Source organism: Amphiprion ocellaris, chromosome 22 (assembly GCF_022539595.1).
Source record: "Amphiprion ocellaris isolate individual 3 ecotype Okinawa chromosome 22, ASM2253959v1, whole genome shotgun sequence".
Classification (NCBI taxonomy): domain Eukaryota; kingdom Metazoa; phylum Chordata; class Actinopteri; family Pomacentridae; genus Amphiprion; species Amphiprion ocellaris.
Window position 1 is genome coordinate 14,621,947 of NC_072787.1, and position 16,523 is coordinate 14,638,469.

The following is a 16,523-nucleotide window of genomic DNA, read 5'->3' on the forward strand; positions in this document are numbered from 1 at the left end:
ATCACCATAGGTCTGTTTTGACGGGAAATTATAGTTCGTGAAGTGGCGTAAAAGCTTATTTCGTAATAAAACCAGGTGTGGTCAACCTCTTTTGGTGTTTCCCTTTTTAGATTTCTTCCATTAAACTTTTATAACTCCCCCTGCTTCCTCTCCCATCCCCCTCCTCTTTGTACCTCCCTCACCCCCCTGAAGGACACATCAGCTTCTCCATTTGAACCTTCAGCTTCACCTCCGTACTGTCATGTCCGTGTCCCTGTCCAGCATCCCCGGAATGCTGAAGGACAAGAGCTACCCAGCCGGCATGCTGAAGGGCAGTCCCGCCCGGGGCTTCTACCCTGCCCCTTTCCCCGGACCCCACTCCCACTACATGGATTTCTTCCCTCGGACGCACAACCTCCTCCACCCTCTCAAGTCCCTCGGTCGCCTGGTGTCGGACACTCAGGCTTCCCTGAGGCTCAGCCTGCCCGGCGGGGTCCCTCCGTTCCTCGGCCAGAGCGGCCACAACGCCTCGGTCCTCCACGAACACATGTTGAGCGCCTCCGGGATCCCGTATCTGAGCCACATGTTGCCCGGACACCCTCTGTACTCCAAACCCGAGGAGCTGGCTGCTGTGGTGACCGAGCACGCCGCCGGTCCGCTGTCCTCAGACTTCAGTAGCCCGTCCAGTGAGAGATCCTCATCTGCGTCTTCCTCCGTCAACACACCGCCCAAAGAGAGTTTATTCCGCCTCCGGAGCACCGAATTGTCCCCGGAAAAAAGGGCTGCGTGTTTTAATTTCAGCGAGGACGACTTGTTCATGGTGCTGTACGGTTACTCAGGCAGCCAGGAGCGCAGCGTGGGTCATGCTATTTCAGGAGTTTCCCTTCCAGAAAACTCAGGTGAGACTTCAGTTTGCGTTCTGTTTAGATATTCTCATTTTGTTTAGTGCGTAATAATACAACGGCTTCACTAAATCTCCAGAAATTATTAAAAATACATATTTCTAGTGACCAACAGCAATGTTTTTTCTTGGCCATCAGTGTGTTGTTTCCTATTAAAGTCTACACAGCAATAAGATTAAAGAACCAATAACTTAAATTTATCCATTTGTGTTTGTTTTATTCTCAGTTTCTGATTCCCACATTCTCTCACTGGACAAAGAAACTCTTGAACTTCCAGAGGGTAAGCCAATACAACTTTTTATTTTATTTTTTTTTTTAAATCACACGTAGCTGCATGCTAGACTTCTAAAATCTGACTGTTCTGTTTTGTCTCTGTGCTGCAGGGTTAACCATCCTCCAGGCAGCGTGGGGAAACGCTTCACACTGTGGAGTTTTCACAGATAAAAGCAACATCCCTAAAGGCACGCGTTTTGGACCTTTCCAGGGAAAACTTGTGAACACCAGTGAGATCAAAACATACGACGACAACACTTTGATGTGGGAGGTAAAGCGTTGAATTTGTTTCAACACAGTCTTGATCCTATTTCTGCAGCATTACCTCCATCATTAAAACGCTCTCCTCCTTCACCCAGGTGTTTGAAAACGGCCGGTTGAGTCATTTTGTGGACGGCAGAGGAGGATCTGGAAACTGGATGTCTTTAGTGAAGTGTGCTCGCTTTCCCGAGGAGCAGAACCTGATTGCAGTTCAGGTCCAGGGTCAGATTTTCTACGAGGCCTGCAAAGAAATCACAGCAGGCCAGGAGCTTTTGGTTTGGTACGGAGACTGCTACATGCAGTTCCTCGGCATCCCTCTGACACTGAAAGACCCCAGAGAGGACACCAACGTGGTTCCTCTCACTGAAGGTCAGAATTGAACTTTTTTTGCGTAAAAGCTCTACTTTAATTTGATTTACCAGCATACTAAACATTATTTTTTTTCTGTTTTGTTTCCCCCCCAGATTCTGGTGAAGGCTTTAAGTGTGACAGATGTGGAAAGGTGTTTGCCTACAAATACTACAGAGACAAACATCTGAAGTACACGCGTTGTGTGGATCAAGGAGACAGGAAGTTTCCTTGTCACCTCTGCAACAGATCTTTCGAGAAGAGAGACAGATTACGGATCCATATCCTACATGTGCACGAGAAACACAGGCCTCACAAGGTATTAAAACGCTGCATATACACGTACATGTCTATTGTATTTACATTAAATTTCCCAGAGAAAGGTGGTGTAAAGGAGTGTGTGGTGCTGAAAGAACAGCTCCCTGCACTGTCAATTAGAAAGCGTCAATCCGGCCAAAAAAAGGTGATCGTCTGCTAAAAACTGTTGTTAAAGCTTTACTTCCCAGTTGTATCCGTCTACAGCTGCTTTTATCTGGATCGAACAGTTATGACGTGCAAATATACCGAATTTTATAACTGTATTCCCAGTAAAAGTGCATCTTTGTGACGGTTTATTGTTTCTTGTAACGGAATAATTGTGACCAGAAGAATGTATGTAGTTTATTGCATTATTCGGCCTAAAATTTAGGATTATTATAGGCACCACTATAGTACTGTTTCGATGTTTAGTCAAATGAGTTAGTAATGCAAATAAGGAAATTATCCCTGATGCAATTATACTATAAGGTATAATCTTTAAAATGTAACCCTAATGAGTGAAATCAAATCTGTTGTATGCATTATTAACATTTCTGTCCAAATGTAAGGACTACAATCACTATCTGATCTTTTAATTCAACTCATTAAATGAAGTGAATTGGTTATAATCCGTGATACAGAACAGGTTAAGCAATGTAGAGATAATTTATAACGACTATTTGATGCAGAAAAGCAACTGTAAATGTATGTGAACTGAGTGATAGCAGTATTTGGCAGATGATACCTAATACTCTAGATTTTTATTAGGCCTCACAAAAAGTAGGAGACCTGTAGTTGGTGGTAACTTAAACTTACAGAATCAATTATCACAGCTAAACGATATCAAAACGTTGTCATTAAAACACAGAATTAAAATTTTATTCCCACCATCGAGAACCACCAACATTTAATTGCGATACTTTTTCCACATTAAAGAAATCAGCCTTAAATGTATTTCACATCTTCCATTAAATATTTTCTTAATCGTTCAAAACAACGATGCCAAATGTAAATAACTACAGTGACCTAGTCATATTTGCCTTGTTTGCAGTGTTCAGTGTGTGGAAAGAGTTTCTCCCAGTCGTCCAGTCTGAACAAACACATGCGGGTTCACTCTGGAGAAAGGCCGTACAAGTGTGTCTACTGCAATAAGGTAAGAGGCCTTTTTTTTTTTAACCCAATGCAATGCTCTTTTAAAGCGTTCGGTTATTCAGTGCAGTGTTAATTAAAAGTTTTGTATCACTCAATTAAGATTTGGAAGTAAATATGCAGATAAAAGACTTAAACGTCAACTTTGTTAGCTAAAAAGTTAGCATCGTAAGATACAATGTAACTTACAAGTGTAGGAGCATTAACTAAAACCTTAAAGAAAGTTTTATTTAGGAAACGAAAATAATGTTTTTCTTCAGCAATAACAAGAAATACTCTGAAGTCTTTCTAGGCTTTTATTACTCCCTCTGGTTCTGTAAAACTCGCGGTTTTTCCTCTTTCAAGACGTCTTTTTCAAACTGAGTCATCTTCCATCTCACTCGTTTCATGGTGCGTTTGGCACGAGCCTCTTGTTATTATTGTGTCTCGCGGCGGGCACGCGCTGCGGAGACACTTAGATGCTAATTACGTCCAGATGCACAGCCTCCCTTTGTCCGCTCGCATTATACGGTGAATTTATGGCTCCGGAATGAGCAGAAGTGTTTTTGTTCGTTCTTCTCGATATCCTCCCCCTTTTTAAATGCAGCGCTAAGGACGTTTTGTTGAAGTTAATCCGCCTTTCTCCTTATCGGGACTGTTGAAACTGGAGCCTCCTCCTGGGACCAGCGGTTTACAGTGTTATGGAGTGTGGCTTTGCGCAGAAGAAAAAAAAACACGAAAATTCCTAAAATATGCTCACTTTCTAAAGTTACAAATGATAAAATCTTAATTTTAAAGTGTTTAAAGCTTTTTTCAGACACCCATTTAACATAAGTAGAAATGGAGGTGTATTTTGAATTAGCTTATTTTAAAAAGCAGTTAAGCCACTTTATTAGCTTGCTAGCCTTTAAAAAGCAACTTTGTGTTTGTGAAATTGTGACTTCAGTCATGAAAAGAAAAAATTCTGTTCACTAATTCTCTTAAATTCGTCTTCCTCAGGCCTTCACCGCCTCCAGTATTCTGCGCACACACATCCGCCAGCACTCCGGAGAGCGGCCCTTCAAGTGCAAACACTGCGGCAAGGCCTTCGCCTCCCACGCCGCCCACGACAGCCACGTCCGCCGGACCCACGCCAGAGACAAGACGCACCCGTGCGACCTCTGTGGAGCCGCTTTCCAGGAGGAGCAGGAGCTCAAATACCACATGAAGAGCCACAAAAGTAACAACTTATTTCAGTGCAAATAGGAAGAGTTATAGACCTAACATTAAATACGGCTATAACCAGCTGTTTTTTTAGTGCTGTTTGTGGTTTTCTAAGGTGATAAAAGCATTTAAGATAATTAAGAAGAGTAGAAGTGGTTAGTTTATATGATTCCATATTAAGATAAATTGGTTACAAGTTAATTATTGCCATGAAAGAGGAAATCGTGCCCCTTTAATCACTTTTTAAAAATTTATTTGTGGGTTTTTTTCAGTTTTATTTTGCGTTGTTTAGTATGAATACATTTGGGTACAGGGTACAGGATAAGGATTTCTTTACATATAATGTACAAGCAGATTTTTGCCTTTCGACTATCTTTTCAAAAATACAAATATCGCACTCAGCAAAACGAAAATATTCCATTAATCCCGCATTGAAAGCTGCTTATTTATTGCCATATTTCCACTCTGCAGAAAGACAGATCGTGGACAGCATCGGTGCTCCGTCCTCTCCTGGGAGCAGATTGCAGGAAGACTCTGCATTTCCAGTGAAAGACCATCCAAAAATACAGAAGAACACCGGACAAACCTTCCCCTACTCCAGGTTGACAGTTTTAAACTCAGAATATAGGCCCTGGAACTAGACTGCATTATCCTCAGTCAACTATTCTAATCTTGTGATGGAGATTTTTAGAAGCTGCAAAAATCCCAAAAAGATGAAATGAAATTTGTCGAGAGACCATGAAAGGTAAAATACCTGCAAGAACTTGTGGGCTTTCTTAATATCACTGCTGCATATAAAAACGGATATCAGTTGTATAGGCCTTTTCAGATGGGTACATGATAATTTAAATTGTTAGGAAAATGTGTTTACATCTATTTATATTAATGTGTTGTGTGTTCTGTGGCTTAAAGCTTTCACTCTGCAATAGTTTTGTTGGCCCATACCTAATAACACCTATTATTATTATTATTATTATTATTATTATTATTATTATTATTATTATTATTATTATTATTATTATTATTATTATTATTATTATTATTATTATTATTATTATTATTATTATTGCATTGGGTTTTCTTGCATTGTCTAAGCTTTAAAAGCAAAGCTATTTTTATCATTGTAGATTTGAGTACTATTTGTGCATAAAGTAAATGTTCTATCCTCTCTTAATTTATAACGTATGATAATATTTTTTACTGCAATGTAAGGCTGCCGAAAGCAATCAAAAACTGTCGCAGTTTGTTCTCTTTGCGCGTCTGCCTTTTCACCATTAACGAACAATAAAAATCAGCGCATGGAAGCGAGATTGTTGCTTTTGGTTTGTACGTGCTTCATTAAAATCACAACTGAATATATTCAAAACAAATTAATAGAAAACGAAATTTGACATTGGGATTGTGATAAAACTTCTACATGCTTGAGAGACTTTTTGTCAGAAATATGACTATAATTTTAAATGCAAAATTAAACTAAAATGATATGCATCTTGTTTCAGCAGTTAAGACATTTACTATTTTGTGCAGTTGTGTTAAGAGTGCAGCTAAAAGGAGAGTGTGCAATGTGAAATAATTTCGATGATGCTCCATGAAAGGTGCCAGGGTTGCGTCCACTTCCACTTATGCATCAGTCCAGTCAGGACATGTGTCCTTTTGTCTGCATCTCATGTCTGCTGTCTCTTTCTTAGCCTTGTGATGAATTGGAGGCTGCATGCTCACAGTAAAAATGAACAATCCCTACTGGACCAAATGAATGACAATGGAGTTTAGCAGAAAGGTGGTCTGTTGCTCCTCACACAAAGGGGCTCATAGTGACTGACATCTGCCCTCAAACTGTCCCACATGTGTCTCTAAGAGATCAGATAGATAGATAGATAGATAGATAGATAGATAGATAGATAGATAGATAGATAGATAGATAGATAGATAGATAGATAGATAGGTAGGTAGATAGGTAGATAGATAGGTGTGTGTGTCAGTGTGTTGGGGTTAATTTGAGGAAAGCACCAATTGGTACTGTGGTGGTGGCAGCAGCATGGGGTCTGACAGATGACACAGTGTCCAGTCTTTGTCTCTGTGTTTTGTTATGTCACCTTTAACCTCAGGGTCGCCATACTTCACACTGAGGGCATATCACAACAAATGCTAAAACACTGATTTAAGCAGTAGAAGAGAAAAGAATCAAAAGAAAGCATGAAAATTAACCCTCATGTCGCCCTGCGGGTCAAAATTGACCTGTTTTAAAGTTTGAAAATGTGGGGAAAAAATATATCTTCACAGTGCAACTTCTGATGTTCACATTTTCAACATTTTTGGGAAATCTTTGAACATTTTTTGGTGGAAATAAAATAAATGCTAAAAAAAATGTTTCCTTAAGAACATTCACAAAAAATCTACTTTTTTTTGTGAATTTTCTTAAAGAAAATATTACAAGTTTTACTGATTTATATGTAATCGCTTTAGATATTTTTAGGATTTTTTTTAAGAAGGTTTTTACTCATTTTAGAAAATATTTACAAGAATTTTCTTGCCAAATTTGGGGGATTTAAAAAAAAAAAAAACACTTTCAACAGAAACTTTTAAGGAATTATTGGAATTTTCTTCCGGAAGGTTTTGCAAATTTGGGGATTTTTTTTGCTGATTTTTTGGGGGGATTTTTTTCAGACAAGGAAACAATATTTTTGGTGCCCATAAATGATGACCACAGGAGGGTTAAAAAATGATTCTTCAGCCTGCATGATGCAAATTAGAAATCTGAGGTCAGATCAGAGAGATTCAGCGATGAAAATTAAACTTCTTGCACATCTGGCTGGGCTGTCTGCAGGGAGAAGAGCAGTAAAGACAGCATCACTCAATCCTCCCTCTCTGTTTGCTTTCTGTAACGGATGGACAGCAGCCATCAGGGTCAGGGGTCACCTCCTCTCTGAATGTTTAACAGCCTCCCTCTCCCTTCAAATAGCCAAAATATGGATGCTTGAACAAGTGTAGATCAACCTTCATTACTCCTGCCCCTCCCATGTATACAACCCCCTAGCCACCATGAGGGGCCCTGCTGTGAAAAGACAGGATACTCCCCTTTGTGGTCGTCCAGGAGCAAAGGGCTGGAGGAGAAGGATGGGACAAGAAACAAAGACAGAAGGAGAAAAGGGAGAATGAGCTGCCAGAGCTGAAATACTGAGATTGTTAGCACGTGGTGCTAAGAGACTGGTTTTACTAGCACCTCTCTGATTGGCTGATTTAGGACACCATGCTCTAGAATGGAAGAATTTTTATCTAGGTTGTTTATAGGGATTGATTTCACACTTAACCTCCTGGCGAGTTAACAGGGCCTCTAAAGGGCTATCCATCAGATTCATCTCTATATTAATGTGATATTAATGATAGGAGCAGTGGAATTTAATGGCTTCGGTTGGCAGAGGTTAATTCCCTCTGTGTTTGAAGCAAAGGATCATAACTCTACAAAACAATGATGAAGCTCTGATACTTCTTCAAATACATTCCATTAATGCGGTGGCAATAAAATATAATGTTGTGATTAATTAATAATGTTATTGATATAAAGAGGACAGTGAAATCACCCTACAACTGCAGCCACTTAATGCATTTTAATGCATTTTTGCCTCTTCTCTTCTCTTCTCTTCTCTTCTCTTCTCTTCTCTTCTCTTCTCTTCTCTTCTCTTCTCTTCTCTTCTCTTCTCTTCTCTTCTCTTCTCTTCTCTTCTCTTCTCTTCTCTTCTCTTCTCTTCTCTTCTCTTCTCTTCTCTTTTCTCTTCTCTTCTCTTCTCCTCTTCCTCTCAGTCTGAGCTGAGTAGTCGGATGCTCTGATGTATTAGCTTCTATTGATTGCCTAATAGCTGTCAGTGTGTGCTGTAGTCTGATGTTGAGGCTAGCCCTTGTTCCAGACAGACCTCAGACTTTCAGCTGAATGGACTCATAAACTATAACCACACCAGCTCGCTGTCCATCTGTGCCTCAGTCTGCCTCAAACCACATGAATTCAACAATGATAAAGGAGATTTTTTGAAACCTGCAGAGAATTTTGATACTTTAAAAAAATTGAATAACATTGTCTGCATTAGGCTTGATTGTCTTTTGTCTCTTTGTCATAATAAACATACACAAAAACAAGCACATTTTGGGTAGGTAGTTAACAAGACACAGGGGTTGCCTTGTTGGTCCTTAGTTTTATCAGACTCTTATTGAATGTGCTGCTGAGCAGTACCTCCAGAGAGTTAAAAGGAGAACCAAGGATTAAGCTGGCCTTCCTTATTGTGCTGTTCATTTCAAATCTGTTATTGTATAGGTAATTGGATTTTATTAAACTCATCTAATTTTGATTTGTTGTACTTGGTGCTAATATCACACTTGGCCTTTCAGTTTTCTCTGTGTGTGACAGGAGCTACATTTACTGTGCATTGTTAGTGAACACTGACAGTGGATTTTCTCTGTAATTTTGCCTACTTTGTTGCACTTTATCCCAGCTTTGTGACTTCTACCTTTAGAGAAACATTGGAGTTAAGTCATTTAAGTTTGAATGGATCCACTGAACTGTGATCTCCTCTTGTTTCCCCTCAAGTCTTGACACGAAGCTGATCAGCTTGTGTCCTGCCATTCACGCCTCAGGTTGAAGCTGCTGTTGATTTCCACTGGGACTGTGGACAGTACAGCAGGACACATGCAGAGAGGCTCAGCAGCCTGCATGCTGCTAGCTGGCTGAAAGGCAGATCAAACACTGTCTGCAAAGCCTCTCCATATTGCTCCTGAGTGTGTGTCTCTTCTAGGTGGGCAGATGGTCTTATCCTGCTCTGTGGGGGCTGGTGTGAGGTTCCACTGTGGTCCCACAGGATGGAATATTTGCTGACGCACTCTCACACACGTGGACACACACACTTTTAAACTCATCTATCTATCTATCTATCTATCTGTCTATCCATCCATCCATCCATCCATCCATCCATCCATCCATCCTTCTTTTGAACTATTTAACCCCTGATGGACTGCAGGGTTTCTCCTTTAGGTCGGTTCATATGCAGCTGTGCTCAGAGGAGTAAATCTGCTTGTAGGTTGACATGCAGCATTGTCATTCGGGATGTTAGAAAGTGTTATAGGGTTCTTCTCCCCATGCGTCACGCTTTACAATAGTTCCCTGTGTGCTACTTCTGTGTCTTTATGCGCAAGGCTTTTGTATATAACCAACTGTTATTCCTGTGGGTGATGAAGCAGGCAGTAGGATAGTGAGGAGAGGAGCTACTGTTACAGTACTCACTCTCTCTCTCTCTCTCATAGTTCTGTTCCTGCATCAACCTGCCTTTCTGCTGCCCTCTCTGATGTGCTCGTGTTTGCATGTTGCTTCATAAACTCTTTTAATGAAAGCATATGCAAAAATGCTGTACGTGTTTCCTCTGTGTTTATTGACTATGTAATTCCCATGTGACAGTTGCCTCACGGTGCAGGTCACCTCTGTAGTACCAGGTCTATTCTCAAGCGAATGTTTCTCTCTGTGGGGTGGTGCTGCTGAAAAGTCCCTGTGATGTCTTAAATTGATACTTTTTGGACAGTGGGACCACATGCTGCTATGACTATTGACTAAAAGAAAGAGACATACTGGTGCATCTATGCAATGATGAGAAAGTACCTCTAAGAAATCTGCAACTTTAGACATCATAAATCTATTCTTTACAAATACTCTCTGCCATCAGTTGTAGGTTTAACTGATGTTTTTAAAAATTAGTCTGGATTTTTAGCGATCAGTGGTTTAAAAGCCTATAAATGGGAAGCTTCTATTAAGAACAAATGCATGCATTATTCCTGAGGGAAGGATTTACAACATATGGTCACTGTACTCCTGCCACATGTGCATCCATGCACAAACAAGGTGACCTCCATGCCTCTAAAGATGTTTGCTGTTGGTCCAGCTAATCCTAACTAAGCTGTCCATTTAGATGAACACTCAGAGGGCAACACTCATGTATGGAAGACTCAGAGTTCGTGTTATCCCGTCAAATAGAGATCTGTTTGCTTTCTCACTGTTACTGTCTGACTGGGGGTGGAAGAGGGGCGTGGCTTGTGTTCTATATAAGAGATAAAGCTACACAATACTGTGCTTTTTATTTGTCACTGTGTTGTGGGCAGAAAACACAGAAAAAACTAAGTGAAGGAAGTGGGAGATCTCACCCCTCTTGGAGTGGATTAGCTAATAAGCACTCTTGTCTTTTCCTCACCTCCCTTCATTTCATCTTTCTGGAGAATGGATGGTCTCCAGCCACAAAGGACAGCCGATGATTGATTCTCCCACTAATAATCATGGGAGAAAAGGAATGAGACACTGTACTACACCCTGCAAACCAGTGAATGGCTATATACGTGTGCATGCAGTGAGATATGGGATGAAACATTTGCACATACATGGCCATGGATGTTGAACATAAGGAGGGCAAGTCAGCGACAAGAACATCGATAGCTGTCAGTCAAATTAAACAAAACTAACAGCACAGAGACAAGGGAGGACAACTGCTTTATCAGCTAGTTAGTTCCCTCCTCCTCTAATCACCTCCTCTGCCCCACCTCACCCTCTCTAATCACTGAAATACTGCCAGTCTATTCATCTACAGTCTGATTTGGGGAGCCAGTAGCGTAGTTCAAACATCTTGGTATGTGAGGCAGCAGAGGATTGAGTCTGAATTTATGGAAATCATGTGAACTCATTCACACAACAATCGTATCTACTACTTTCTTCTGTATGATATTGAACGTGTGAGTCTTACAGACAATCTTGAACGCATCCCGCTATCATCAGCTGATTTGTGTCACTTGCTACATGCAAATTTCCTGATATCTTTCTCAAGTTTCTTCATCCAGTCATTTCCTAACACCTCAGACAGCAGCTATGTGCTGTCAGAGCTATGGTTTGTTTGTGACTCTATCATTCAGGAGTGTAAATCTACATTTCTTTAGATTTATTGAAAGCAGGTGGGGCTGGCTGTAAATGGGACAGTTTGCATTATCTGTTTCCTGGGTTAAATAGTGTCCAGACTCTAAAAGTAATCCTGAAATACTCATGCTTGTCAACTGCCAGAAAGAGGCCCACAACTCACATAGAAGCGAGTACAGACTCTATTGGTGATAAAAAATATTTATCGAGGTAAATATTAGCCTCATTTGGGCTCTATTCCCTCGTTTCCCTGCCTGAAAAAGATTATGTAGTCAATGTTTCTATCACAACTGCACTTGTATTCTTCATGGGACAATTGACCGTGACCCCAGGCAGCTCCCAAAGGTCTATGAGGTCAAAGGGGAGCAGAAGTGGAAAGGCCTCAGGGTGTGGATGTTTAGCAGCCACCTCGAGACTGGAATGACTGTTTAAGCACCTGATGCTTTGCGACGGTGCCAAACATTAGCGAGTGCAAAGCTGAAAGGTCTTAAAGCCGCTCGTTCGGGAGACGAGAGGCAACGATTCAACAGAAAGTACGCTGACAGTGATGGAGATGAAGGATGCTCTGAGTGCACGACCACAGCTAAGAGTATATGTACTTCTGTGAGGTGTGTCATGCTGTGTGTGCATGTTCCTCAGTGCATTGTCTGCACCATGTCTGTGATTGTGCTCTTCCACAAGAAAATGGAGTGTCTTGGCCCCGGAGCCGCAGCCTTTCACCCCACCCCCTACACTGAGTCATGATGGCTTTTTGACAGTAGAGCTGGAAGACAAATGCCCCCCGTCCTGCTGAAACATTCATGAAGTCTTATGACCCTCTCCTCCACCTAATGTACCCTAACAGGCCTTTATGGCTTCTCTTTAGCCTAGCGTCACCTTAGTGCTGCTTCCCGGCATCTAAGTTCTTAACACCCCGCCACCAGTGCTCTTTTACACCCTCTCAGCAGTTTGGTGGAGAAACTGCACCTATGTTCATTTTTCTTTTGCAGATGGGTGCACAACAATTACCCCAAATCAAGCAGCACGTATCTGCTATATGTACATATTTCTGCTTTTTGGACAGTTCAGGCTGGCTTTGTCATAGGCTTCCAGGTTCAGGTTGTTTCCCTTCCTGTTGCTCCAATCCTTCGCATGTGGTCACTGACAGTGTTTGTAATCTGAATCCGAAGGGGTGCATTGATCTGTTAAGATTGTCACTTTAAAAAAAGCCCCATTAGGGTTTAAGGTTTGACAGTTGATATCAACATCCTTCAGTGTTGTGACAGGTTTAAATGCACCGTGACCCAGAGCTGAAGAAGCCAGGAAGAAAGGACTGTGAATGGGAAACTTTAATATCATGTGTGCAGAATGTATGAGCAGCTGCAGAATTTGCTTTTTTAACAAGCCTGACACAAGACAAAAGTCGGACAACGGAGACTAAATTTAAGAAAAGAGCCAAATAAAAGTGCAGTAAAGCTTTGTGTACTGAGTAAACTGACCTCAGCTTGTCATTGGACCGTGTCCTCTGTGTGTGTCCACCCTGTGTGGGTCCACAGGGAGATCTGGCCTGAGCAATGTGTTTTACTATTCTCCTGGCCTCCCCACTGTGTTTACCTCTCCGTGGTAAAAATGCCATATGCTAAATGGGCTTGCGTTACGGCTCTGGTTTCCTGGCGGACCATCGGCCCCACACACTCCAGCATCCGTCAGAATGGACATCTAAGCTATATCTAAGCCTATAAAGTGGAGCTGCATTGATCTGTTTATGCTTTTTTAACAATCTCCAACACATGAGATTCATCTTGGCCACAGACAATCTTCTGATGGTCATTGATTCATCTGGTAACACCAGGCCAATTAATTAGCGGTAGCAATCATTGCTGCTTTTTGTAGTCAGTCCTTACCAAAGCGTTATCCATTACCTCATGACGTTTGCCATTTCAGCAATGTAACTCCATAATTACTGTTTGGTGAAATAGACCACTTTGTTTTATTTGAACTGAGTATTCAGTAAGACACAAATCCACTTCCAAACTATGCATCCCAGACTGCATTATTGACAGTGCTCTTATTGACTGAAGTAATAGAAGTCACAGAAAATGGCTCAGGATACGGTAAGAGAGAGTCTATATCTCTGATGATGTGCATTCATCAGAAGAAAACTGCAGAGCTGTGCAAAAATGTTTTCATTATTTTCTAATGGGCATATAGTGCCTGCTGAGTGTCAAGGTTCCAGATATAAAATCCCTGCTTAGCTATTTTTTTTATTGGCATTTTAAAGACACATCAGTCATCCTGAAAACCACAAATCCTCTAATTAAAAAAAAATTCTCATGTTTATTTTTTGTCAAAGAACCTAAGAGTGTAACAGAACCACTATAGCATAACATCTTTATCTAACCACACATATGCACCAAAACGTCTTACACTTATTGTTTTTTTTTTTTTTAAATATATTCACATCTTTCTTGCATCAGACTTTATTTAGTTAAACTTACCCCTGATGTCACAAATTCTGGCTTGCTGACTTTAAAATAAGCTTACTTTAAAACACCACAAAGCAACAATACAAATTCCCATACATTTCTCCAAAATAATATTCTCTTAGTGTTGAAAATACAATATGAGAAAAAGCCTGTCAAAAAAAAGTTAAATACTTCCACCAAATCTGAATAGATTTTTGCAGGAGTTAATGATATTTATGTCAGCAAATTATAAGGTTAGTTTGTTCTGTCTGTTCTTTCTCTTCATGCAAAGATGCATTAAAAGTTAATTTACATGGGATACCCTGAATTATAGCTTCATTGACCACAGCTAGCCGTTTGACATTTGTACCCCTCATCACATCATTTTATATCCACCTCTTGTCCTTCTCTCATGCTCTTCTGCCACACAGCTCTGTAAGCTCTAGGAGTGAATCAATGTTTCTGAAATGGAGCCGACCTGCAGTCACATTAATGGTGCTCACATCATCTTAAAGGGCTCTTCCCAGAAGACCTTCCTGCTCACACTCTCACACATGCTCTGAACACAGCAGCCAGCAGAGGGTAGACAGAGGTCAATACAAGCTATCCTGCGCCAAGTCTTGTTCGGCTTAGCCAGGCCGGCTAACATTTAAAGGCTTACATTACAGAGTCCCGTTCATTAAGGACCCCGACAAAACCAGAGATAGACATGGTGGCGTATGTGGGGATATCATATGATCTGCATCTTCTCTGCAACAGGAAGCATCTGTTTTCTTGACATGAAAAATGAATCAAACACCTTCCAGGCCTGCTGTCTGTGTGTGTGGGCTTTCTTTCTGTATCACAGACCGCAATACATCAATAATGGCACCTCTTACCATGAAAGATCGACTCCTCAGCACCAAAAATTATCAGTATTGGAATGTGAAGAGAGGAAAGCTCTTTTTTTTCCTATGGCACCAGGATGCAGAGAGACATATGCCACCATCCTCAGTCATAATCACAGATTCCGCAGATCACCAGCTGAGAAATCACTTTCAAGCTATGTCTCTTCACCACTGTCTAGGCAACACACACGCTGACTGCCTCTATTGGAGGCCAAATTAGCTTCAATGATGAGCCGCTCATTTCTGAAGGCCCTGGTGGAGCTGAAAGGCCTCCTCAAGGGAATAAGGTTTAGATGTGACCCTTTTTCATCCTCTCTCATGGACTTTGTGGGAAGGCCTCCCAGGTGTAAAACGGTGGAGGGAGATTGTCTAATGTATGAGGGGACTCCTTTGCAGGTGATATCAAGGAAAGTGGTTTTAGCATAACTGAATGACTGTTTTTAGTATGTGAAGCTTCTCAAACAAAAGAAACCATTTTAAATGTATTTTTTCTGTACTTGCACGTAATCAAAGAACGCAGGGATATGTAGGTATGATATTATTTTTGCTCAAGAAAAAGTGTGCGCAGTCTACAAATATACCTGTTACAATACAATACGACACTTTATGTTACAGTACCATACCATACCATAATAAACCATACTATATTATACAATGTGGTATGATATGACAGCTTATGTTAAATTATGATACAATGTAGTACAATATCATGTAATATGATAGGATGTGATATGATATGATGTGAGGCAACACAATGCTATATGATTTCATATGATACAACACAATACAATTTGATACGATACCACTTGGTGAGAAACCATGCAATAGGATATTATGTTACAATCTAATGTGATGCATTTCAGTGTGATTTGGATTCCTGGTGGATATATATAGCTTCCCCTGTAGAATAAAACACTAAAAAGAGGCAGAAAAGCGGTGGTGGTGTTCAACTGTAGTTTTAGTGCAGTCCTCTTTGTGACATAACTTTGAACCTCACCTCTTGATATTTTGGCATCTGGCTTTAATTGAACACTTTCATCTCCTTTGTTTCTGCAATTAAAAGCAAACATTTTTATGTCATTTTCTGAAATATTGTTAGAAGGGAAGTCAAGGAACAAGGACTCAACATTATAATGACACAAATTTATTTATTTACTTTTGGTTTTGCCAATTTAGTGCAGTCCTGATATTCACCTTTCATTTCAAATTCCCTGTAGGTTGAGCAGTTTATGACCATTTAAGTTCAGGTTTGTGAGGAGTTTTTACCCAAAGTAATAAATAAGTTTGCAAAAACAGCGCAGAAAAGAAAGTCATGGGGAAGAATGCTCAAGTGCCTCTGCAACGGAGAGTAGTCCGGAAAATCAATGCACCTGTACTCTTCTCTCCACAGAGCAGCAGGATTGGTTTCACACGCTAATCATGTGTGTTGATTTCATCCCGGTTGCCTGCATGGAGGACAGCAGCACAGCAGTTTCCCTTCTGTCCTTGCAGTGTTTGGGCCCAGCGCCTTATTGATCAGGATGAGTAAGTTAATAAGCTTTAGACTCATTCATCAGCAGGGTAGAGACTGGAACTGCACACGGCAGGCTTAATCAAGTCATCAGTGCCCGTCAAGCATGAACACAGTAATTAAAGGAAGAGGGAACATGGAGACGAGGAGAGAGGAGAGGAGCAGGCGTCTATAGGGTTCGCCTTGAAAAGAGATAGAGAACTTCAGTGCTCCATTTATAAAGCAGCGATTTATAAAGACAGTGGCTGAGGAACGACACAGTTACAGTCACCACTCTTTCCTTTGCCATACATAGCTCTCACATTAATCTAGTCTAGTTAATGAACAGCTGAAATACAATCAGCCAGACGATCCAAACAG

At 40.8% G+C, this 16,523-nt stretch overlaps 1 protein-coding gene across 1 annotated transcript; it reads left to right on the top strand.

Annotated features, from left to right (window-relative positions):
* Positions 1 to 208: 208 nt before the first annotated feature.
* On the top strand, positions 209 to 5,327 carry prdm14 (PR domain containing 14). Its single transcript, XM_023297774.3, has 8 exons — positions 209 to 878; positions 1,108 to 1,161; positions 1,265 to 1,425; positions 1,514 to 1,784; positions 1,880 to 2,082; positions 3,112 to 3,213; positions 4,188 to 4,407; positions 4,863 to 5,327. The coding sequence occupies exons 1-8, from the start codon at positions 242 to 244 to the stop codon at positions 5,030 to 5,032; spliced, it is 1,818 nt and encodes a 605-aa protein (XP_023153542.3). The 5' UTR covers positions 209 to 241; the 3' UTR covers positions 5,033 to 5,327.
* The last annotated feature ends 11,196 nt before the right edge of the window (positions 5,328 to 16,523 follow it).